A 10,079-nucleotide genomic window follows, 5' to 3' on the forward strand; every position below is an offset into this window, starting at 1 on the left:
GGAGATTTGCTGGTAGGAGATTATTAACACATTGCTTTAGAGGCCAGGTGGGCAAAACGTATCAAAGGAACAGGACTTGGATGGTATGTCCCAAATAAATACTCTTGACATCTTAACTCCTGATACTAAGACAACTGAAAAGTGCAACATGATTTAGAAGTCGCCTGTAAGCCATATGATTATTGAGTGTGAGCTGTCCAGCTCTGATGCGGGCTTTGTGATCTTTCCTATGAAGTAATCACTAAAATTGCCAGCGACAAATTATTCATCGCCAGAGGTTATTATTCATTGCAGTTGGTGAACGCATAAAACGCATAAAATATCACAAACAAATAGGCCTATGTTAATAAATAATATGAATACAAGCTAAAACCGTTGGGGTTCGATAATCAGTTACCATAGGGTATTAAATAAAAGGCACTAAATTTAATGCCCACGTGACCCATGGGCGCCGCCATACCAAGACCACCAAGTGATCAGTGGATGTGATACAATGCTCAGACAAATATCATCAAAATTGCTGAAAATTTAAAAGGCAACTTAATTATACAGGGGATTCTGTTTTTTAGTATGTTTTCAAGAACTAAATTTTGACAGTTTTGATCGACGGGAAAAAAGTTATCGACGGAAAGTCTTACAATAATACTACAAAGTTGCAAAAAAATGACAAATTTGCTAGAAAATTTGGACATGCATCCCTCGTTTGCAATTGAAATACATAAGAAGACCACCCGCTGTGCCAAACGTCACTTTTCCAGACATCCTGTCTAGACGCTGTAATGTCAGCGCCCATCTGGTCACGTACGTGGGCATTAAATTAAGTGCCTTTATCATGTTTATTTAAATGCCCTAAGACGACTGATAATGAACCTCACAAACCTAACCGAGTGTAATGGAAAATGCCATACGGCTGAGCGGTTTTGCCGGCTCTCTCCGACCAACATGCCACTCGCCGCCTGTTGTGGCCACCTCCCCTGTTTTGATGCACAACCAAGAACACTGTAACCTTTCTAAGAAAGACAGCTTAGGATAAATTATCGCACAAAATCAATTTTGATTGTTGTTCCATTTAACAAAAGCACAATATGTGTAAAAATGCATCAATTTTTGAGTTGTCACTCTTGAAATACGTTTCTTTTTTATATTACTGGACTTTTTTTTTGTCTTCTTTGTTTGTTTCCCCAAATGACTCCATTGTGCTTGATCATTGATTGCGATACATATTAATGATTTACATGACAGGTAACTGGACAGATACCGAGTTGAACGAGATTGTGTACGCACGATGGCGTGTTGGGGAACCAAATGGAGGCGATATTGAAAATGGTGTAATCATGTATACCATTGGGTATGAGGATTGGATTGATGTCAAGGTGAATGAAGAATATGCATTTGCGTGCAAAGCCGCAGTTGGTAAGTAAACATAGCAAACTTAATACAAAGATCATTCAAAAAGTTCTACCTTCATCATCACGGTTTAACTCTTACATCTCGGCTACAAAATAAAAATCATTGTTTTGAAACCCCAAGGCATATCATGGAGCTCAAATAGGACCAAAATATTTATCCTGAATGAGCAGTTGGACAACCACATCTTCAAAACATTTTTATAAACATAATCCAAAGCTACAATATGATACTTACTAAACTTTTGGCTTCAGTTTTTAGTCAAAAAACAGATGACGATCATACACTCTCATAAATAAAGATTTTTAAAGGCCTTAAGGAGCCATTTCTTGTCCTTTATGTCCACAAATAATATGCCTACACTCTCTGAAGTAAAGGATCTAAAAGGTCTTAAAGAAAAAGGTTCATTAATATGAAATGAACCCTTCTTTAAAATGTTCTTTAAACCTTACAAAAGCTCGTACAAAACCGATGAGGGTTACATAATAGAGGATAGATGTTGCAATCTGTAGTTGTGACGAAATCTGAGTTCGGGGGAGAATCACAATACTTTATAAAGTACTCATATCACTATGACGGCATGTGAGAAAATTTAAATTGATATTCGTAAATCTGAATGACTTGGAACGTCATTTTTATCTTTTAGGTGCTCAATTGATAGCCGCTCCGAGTACACATTCTCTGTGTCGATCCGGTTGGGATTTCAACGGTCATAGTTGTTATCATTACGGAACCTCGGCATTAACGTGGGCTAATGCTGAAGCTCAATGTGAGTCTATGAGCGCGACTTTGGTAGTCATTGAAGACGATCGTGAATTCAATTATCTCAAAAACTACCACAGGTACAGATATCCAGAGGAACTGTTTTGGATTGGTCTGTCTGACTCAGAAGAAGAAGGTAAGTTTATCACATGAAAATTAGAAAAATATAAGTCACAAATGTAATTTCATATCTAAAATGTTAATCGTATAATAACTAATAACTCATGAATAGTGAGAAACTTTCCAACCTCATCCGTTTTAACACGAGGTGAGAACGAGAAACGCATCTGACCTGCAGTTTATCCAGAGGGCTTGCAGAAAGATAAACAAAAGAAATGTAATATACAGGGTGTCCCCAAAAAGCTGGTCCGACAAGTCTAAGTTCATTTAAGGTCATTCAGTGTTTGTGCAACATCCTGCAGCCGAAAGCTATATCGTTTTAAAAAATGGACTTCGTTTGATAACCCGATATGGTCACAAATTTAATAATTGTTACAGGACCAATGTTTAAATTGTTGTGTGGCAAAAGCTATGAACTGTGCCCAATGGCCTTAAGAATCTGGGGAAGGGTGTTTGAGTGATTTTTGGCTGAATAGCTGAAGGATGATTTTACCCCAGTTTTGGATAACAAACAATACAGTAATGTGAAGGAACAAGAACAACCTATTATTAGGGATAACCATCAAAATTTCATGTTGCCCCTATTGCTACAAAATATTGTTTTCTGGATAGAACTCATCAATAGAAGTATTTTGGTGGTTAAATTGTCAAAATCGGTCAAAAACTTTTCGAATTATGAATTTTCAAAGTTTCCCATTCTGACCGGTCATTGGAACGAAATAAAATGACAAGGTCCGAAAATATCAATTGGGAGCAAAATTGGCATAAGCATATATTTACCTTTATATATTTCTTTATTTTAACATATATGCAAACATGAAACAAGCATATTGTGAAAGTATCAAAGGGGTTTCTTATGAAATGGCACTTTACTAGTCAATGGCATAAATTATTTTTTCAAACCGAGGCATTGAAATCATGCATTTAGAGAACATTTTGCCAAAATCATCCAAGATGGCCGATATGGCACAAAATCAAAATTGCAAAATCAAAGTCCAGGTAAACTTTTTTCACAACCAAAAATTTCAATGTTATTGGGTTTAATATGACCAATTAGTAGGTGTATGCAAATTAAATCTTAAGTGTCATTGAAGGTCATTGACTCATTCACAACAATAGAGGTATACCACTTCACTCATCATACTCATGTGTGACTTCTAACAAAAGGTGCTGGTTCCCGTAGTATTCATCATTCAAAACAATTCAATACATGACCTCGGGGTTACCTGCATGACTTTCGCGGGCTATTTTGAAACAGTTATGGTTGCACATTCAGGTACTTCTTTTGAAAGTTCTAAACAAGGTATAGCCAGCAGCAAGTTGTATATGGTATAGGCCTAAATATAAGAAAACGTTTAGGGTTGAAATCAGGTGAAAAATACATCGAATGGGCACGAAACTTCACATTTATGTGCAGAAAGGTGTCTTCTTACCATGATTTGAAAGGAGTATGGAAATTCCAAAGGGAAGCTGGTGATTTAATTTGTAACTCGAGATCTGCTTGTTCAATTTTTTTTCCTTTTTACAGAGGGTATGATAGAGGTATTACTGGCAACTCTGCCAAATTACAGCTCAGTAGGCCACGTTTTTCACCTGAAATTATTGACATGAATATTTTGTGCCATTCTTGAGCAGTGCTGAACTCCGCCACTGGCAATTAAGCGCACTGTGGCGATGGACCAAATTTGACTCGCACTTACAGGAAAATGAAATAGGTTATATTGCTGTAATTTGCAAGATAGTTACAAAATATAATTGGGATTAACTTCCCCAATTTTTACAGAAAAATATTGAAAAATAAAAGAATGGGATCAATTTAGAAATGTCTGTGCAAGCAGTGCACAGTTGAGCTCCCTGCATGTCTATGGGGGTGTTCTAATCAAGTTGATGGTTCATTGGTCATCCCTACTATTATCATGATCATGTTCTTCATAATCATGTTGAACAACATTATATTTGAGACATCAACAAACCGGGTAACTACGCTATTCTGTTTGTCGCTTTAACCTTTGACCGCATAAGTCACAATATTGCCATTAAAAACTTATCTCTTCCACACAGTGGTGTGATAGCAGATACACGTGATTCGATACAGGGTTTCAATTGGTTAGTACCGCAATGGGGAATGAGGCTTTAGCCGAAGGTGTATGTACTAAAATCATTACCTGGTGTTGACGCTGTGTTGCAGGGTGTGGCCCTCGATAATTCCGACGATTAGTAGTTTCTGGGCTAATCGCACCCAGTGTGTCGAATTCAAAGGTCATCTCTCTTGGTATCACCTCTGGTGTACCACATGCATCAAACTGGGCCCCGGTATATTTACTATGTTTAAAGACGCTGCAGACACTACCGTAAATCGATGAAAATTTGTTGATGAGCTGGTAAACTGTCATCTCCAAAACCATCTTGATGCATTGGATGAATGGTGAAGCCCGGGAAAAAGCTATACATCTTCCCCCAGCATAGCGTTTACAGTCTTTGCGGTGAGATTCTCTAGATTGTCGACAGCATGAAACTGCTTGACTTTAGAATCCAAAATATCTTGAGTTTGGATGTCCAGGTAAAGTCCATAATATCCTGTGCAAGTTAAGTAGATGATTGTTTCTCCTCCATACAATCTGGCGATATTCTGAGGACATGCTCACCATCTATCAAACTTATATCCGGTCTATCCTGGAATAGGCTTGCGCTTGCACAGTCTGGTATCTTGCAACATCAATACTACAACCTGAATAGATTTAAAAACCCACAAGAATTATCTTCGGCTAAAGCCTCATTCCCCATTGCTGTACACTATCATTATGTTCGATAGGCAGATATTGGCCGTTGTGAAACACGATTTTACTTCTAATATCAAAACACAATATGATCACATTTCTGACCATGCCCCTTTAATTTTTGTTTTCAATCTCGTCAAAGATTTAAGTAAATGTCACTCCACTACGGTCACGAGGTTGAACGATTTTAGTTTCTTACAAGTTTTATCGTAAAGACTTTTCCTTGTAGATATTATATGCCTGCGGTGTCTGCAGCCGTTTATGAGTCCCGTTTCGGTTAATATCCTTTATTAACCCATTTTGCAGGCGTTTGGAAGTGGATATCTGGCCAAACCACTTACCCTTTTGACGGGGCGTATTGGTCACAAGGTAGTCCAGATAATTCTACTGCCGGCGCAGAACACTGTTCGCAATTAAATGGAACACATTTTTACGATGACGTCTCTTGTGATAGCACCATCAAATATATCTGTGAAGATGACACGGGTAAGCATCTACTTCTTTATCATTGGAGCCTTCATCTTATTACCCGAACGTAGATATTTGTTCCTTTTCTTGTAAAATAGTGACCAGCTATAGGCATTGTTTGTGTGTGTGTGGGGGGGGGGGGTGTGTGGGTGTGTTAAAAACCTTTCCCATAGTTCATGTAGTTTTGTTTTTGTTTGTTTGTTTTTTGTTGTTATTGTTTCTTTTTTTCTTTTCTTTTTTTCACAAGAGCAATAAAATTGTCCCTTTACGGATATTATATCAAAATATTATACAGAGACAGTGGTGCACTTTTTTTACTGTGGTGTAAAAATAACATTAACAGGCTATTAAGAATATTATTAATACGTATTTATAAATACGCACGTGACTACCTCCGCGCTGACATGACAGCTTGTAGACAGTAAGTATAAACGTGACGTTCTATATAGTGGTCTTCCTGTACATTTGAATGCAAAGGCGGTAAACAACACGAGACTACTGATACTTTCAAAATGTTGTTTTGATAACACATTGCAATACCCACCCCCCGTGTAATAATTGTGCCATTCAATTAATTCTTAAATTTGATGATATTTATCTAAAGAGTTCCTATCCTTTTCATTGGCGTGCGGATAAAGTCACGCTTGCTGGTCTGTCTTGATATGTAGCGCCCATGGGTAACGTGCGTATTTATAAAAAAATATTTATAAATGTAGCTGACATGTAGCTGTAGCTGTACTACCCTCTTTGATGACTTGCACATCGATTTGCTTCTTATGAAGGATTTTACGTTTTCACTCAATTTTGTTGCACATCACATTACTATAGCTTTGAACTGATGCATATAAATAAGAAGTAAAAAGATTTGATTATATACATGTTTCCATTCTTATTTAGTACCCAACTCATGGCCGACAAATTTAAGATTGACTGCGATAAGTTCGAAGGAGGTGTTGGCTGAATGGGATGATCCACTTGATATTGCCGTCCAAAATAACGAAATCACAGGTTATAAGGTAAAAATACGAAAGTCCTACCAAAAATGTAATGGTGGTCGCAGCAGGTAATAAAGATAAGGCTCTGCTATTGCTTTTGTTTGGTTGTTTGTTTGTTTGTTTTTTTTTTGGGGGGGGGTATAACGACTAATACGTTATTAAAATAATTTGGCTAATTGTGGTCCTCCAAAACCAGACCAAAGGAAGACTTTCTCCCTTCCCCATTCGTCATACCTCTGGTGGGATGGGTTCGACGGTGTTGGATGTACCGATTGTGGTGGGATGTGGAGAGCCAAACGGATGTGTTTGTATGTAATAGTAGATATCGCGAGCCTTTAAATTTGATTATGCACGTATGTCAGTTTATTTTCTCATCGTCCATTCTATTTCAGATTAAATATTGGTCACCTGCGCAATTGCTACCAGGTGTCTGGGACGTTCCAGATAGTTCATTATACACAACCGTAGTCCCAGACCTGGCCCCTGGTACAACCTACGAATTTGGTATACTTGCATACAACGATAATGGAGATGGGCTTCACAATGATGCACTTCTCAGTGCAACAACCAATACGGCATGTAAGTATATCGTCACGGGAAAAGTTTCCTCTTGTGAACACCCTCACACTTAATTTAAACCCTCAAATATGTTCTGGAAAATTAAAGGATCCATTTAGAGTAACATTACAGGTTTTGTATCCACTTTAGATATTTTAGAGAACCAAATAAGTTCCTCAGAGTGACCAAATATCTTTTCATGGTTCCTTTAAAGAACCACCAAGGATTCTCCTGAGAAGACAAATGGAACCCTTTTGGAATATTTTCTCAACAACACTATTATAATATACTCAAAAAAAATTTAAATTTAAATTATTCACATCATATCCAACCAAAGAGTGTTATAAAAACTAAATACCTAACTACAAAACTCTAGGTTATCAACACCAATCTTGTGTCCAATGTTGTCCAAGGTGAGATTAAAAAATTTAAAAGCTTCCCACTTATTTTTAAAAATGGCCAAAATAGGTAGGATTTATAATCATGGCTTGTTTACATTAGGAAACGAATTTGGAGAAAACCTTCTGTTAATAAAATACTATGCTGAGCCACACGCTCCAGTAATTTCAGATGATTGAGCTCAGTAATACATCAAAGAATGTCTTCCAATTCATGAAAACAAATAGATAATCAGCTTATCGGATTAAAAGCTTAGAGGGAAGGTCTTGCTGCTCAGCGAGTGTTTGTAATTATCAGAAGGTTTTCTCCTAATTCATTCTCTAATGAATACATAATAGCTCGTAAGGCGAAGTTTATTTAACTCAAAGTGAAGACTAATTCATCGGGATGCTTTTGACATTCGTTGCATCGTATGGCCGTTTGGATATGTTTTAATCTTATAGTGGTATAACATTAAGATGATTTAGATTAAATCAATCATACTGCAGTTACTGTCCGTTTTCCTATACACAATACACAGTGCTCTTACCATTGACGCGTAACCTCTACAAATAGCGTATGTTAGAAGTATGGGTAATTGCCTAGTTAACGTCGCTGTGTGAAAAATAACCGGCCAATATTAAAAGTACTCTTCTAAAATTCTAGAAAATATTGTTTTGTAACATGTCCTAAATTTTAAGCTAATTTAGATGTTTGGAAATATTCGTACTTTGGTGTTTTAGGAAGGATATGTAAACGACAAATTGCTCCATTGTACATGTAAAGCAGAAACATATGTTGTGTGTATTTAACCAGAGAAGATATGATTTAATCAGTTGAGCTGTTTTCAATGAGTGTTATCTTGGTTTAATAATAGCTTTTAATGGGGTTTAAGTCCTGCAAAGGTCGTGGTGAATTCTACTGTAGACATGACTGCATCATATACAACCACGTGGAAATCACATGAACTTACTAAGTTAATCTTCATAATATGTTATTAATTCATACCTACGTATATGATATAAATTTTATTTCAGTATTGCGAGAAGCCACGCGGCGTATTGGAGTCTTTGAAGTTAAACCACGTTCACGATTAGCCAATCACGTCCAGTACATCATTACAACGGCAACTTTGACCCAATGTACCAATACCTGTCTATCCGACGCGATCTGCATGTCTGTCAACTACCAATATAGAAGTAACACAGTAGACAAAATGTGTGAAATCAATAGCAATACGCATACCAACAATCCAGGAGACCTTGAACAAAAGGACACTTTTCAATACGTGTTTTTCCAAGGAGAGTGATATCAAAGTCTAGGCGTGGAAATTGATATGATTCATCCCTTTGTATAAATATATATATAGTTTATCAGGAACGCTTTGATGATCGCCATGCACTAGTTGCAGGTTGTTTTTTTATATACAGTATTTCATTACGAATTAATAGTTAAAAAATTATTTATGATATACATGTAGGATACTTGGTTTGCCAACTGTAAGCAGTATCAAATAATCATTACATCTGCTTCTATCTAATATAAATCTAAACAAATACTTATTAACACTACTGTTTGTATTATTGCAATACTTATTAGTTCTACTTGCATGACTTATGAGATAAACCCGGAAGATAAGTGTTCCACAGCTTTTTGAAGCAGCAATTGAAAATACGTAACACAAGTACTCGACACACTTATTGAAATGAAAATTTATAGAATCGTGTAATTTGGTATTTAAACATTGCAAATAAGATACACTTTCCTGGGTAATAAACAAATTTGTATTTACTGGAAGTAACCGATATGTTTATTGAGGGTAGCTTGCTTGTGTGTTTCAGTACTGATCGAAACTTTGTACTTGATCTGAATTTCTTACCCAACATATTTTTAAGATCTTGACATATATTATATAACATAAAAATGAAAAGCAAATTGCTATAGAGTCATGTACAGGAACTCCCCCTAGAGCCTAGAGTATTAACAGTTACCCACTTATTAGTGTTGCTGGGAGATAAAAGGGATCATTTGTATCTTATTTTAACAGATATGTATAAGGTGTGCAAACTGCTCTCGGGATGTGGTGAGAACTGTTACCTCTTGGGGATGAGACCATGGGTCTAATAACGAGACCTAGGGGAAATATGTCTAATGTGGGTCTAATATTTCCCTTGAAATTCCTTTGGACAAGGAACTTACTGTTAATTGTCTCGTTGTAACCCGTACGAAAAACGGGGAGCTGATCCTGGCTCCCGCTTTTGATCAGAACTTTTGATCAGAAATTGGGATAATTTTTTAATATTGCCCCCTCCCCCTCGAAGGTCAGGTCTGGTTACGCCACTACCGCCTTTATAGTACAGGACTAGCCTGTAGAATCCGTGACCAAATCATAGAACAAAAGTTTGAGAGTCATTTTTGGATCTTTGATTGATTCTGAATAAATTTAGCTTGGGCTCACCTCCTGAAACTTCCGGGCATTCCGGGGAGAGGCCAATCAAGGTCACATGGGGGTCAAATTTTCAGAATGCTCCAATTATGTCAAGTAATATATCAAATTACTCGTATGGTCATGAGGATTCCAAAAATGTATAGTTTGTTATGTGTCAGACCTTTC

At 36.9% G+C, this 10,079-nt stretch overlaps 1 protein-coding gene across 1 annotated transcript in view; it reads left to right on the forward strand.

Moving 5' to 3' along the window:
• LOC140147291 (C-type mannose receptor 2-like) overlaps positions 1-9,508 on the forward strand; it is a 58,611-nt gene extending 49,103 nt beyond the window's left edge. The window contains exons 21-26 of the mRNA XM_072169069.1: positions 1,243-1,413; positions 2,054-2,305; positions 5,373-5,552; positions 6,432-6,550; positions 6,922-7,108; positions 8,503-9,508. Of these exons, the coding sequence (XP_072025170.1) occupies positions 1,243-1,413; positions 2,054-2,305; positions 5,373-5,552; positions 6,432-6,550; positions 6,922-7,108; positions 8,503-8,774 (1,181 nt within the window). The 3' untranslated portion in view covers positions 8,775-9,508. The remainder of the gene's footprint in view (positions 1-1,242; positions 1,414-2,053; positions 2,306-5,372; positions 5,553-6,431; positions 6,551-6,921; positions 7,109-8,502) is intronic.
• The last annotated feature ends 571 nt before the right edge of the window (positions 9,509-10,079 follow it).

This window comes from Amphiura filiformis, chromosome 3 (assembly GCF_039555335.1).
Source record: "Amphiura filiformis chromosome 3, Afil_fr2py, whole genome shotgun sequence".
Lineage (NCBI taxonomy): Eukaryota > Metazoa > Echinodermata > Ophiuroidea > Amphilepidida > Amphiuridae > Amphiura > Amphiura filiformis.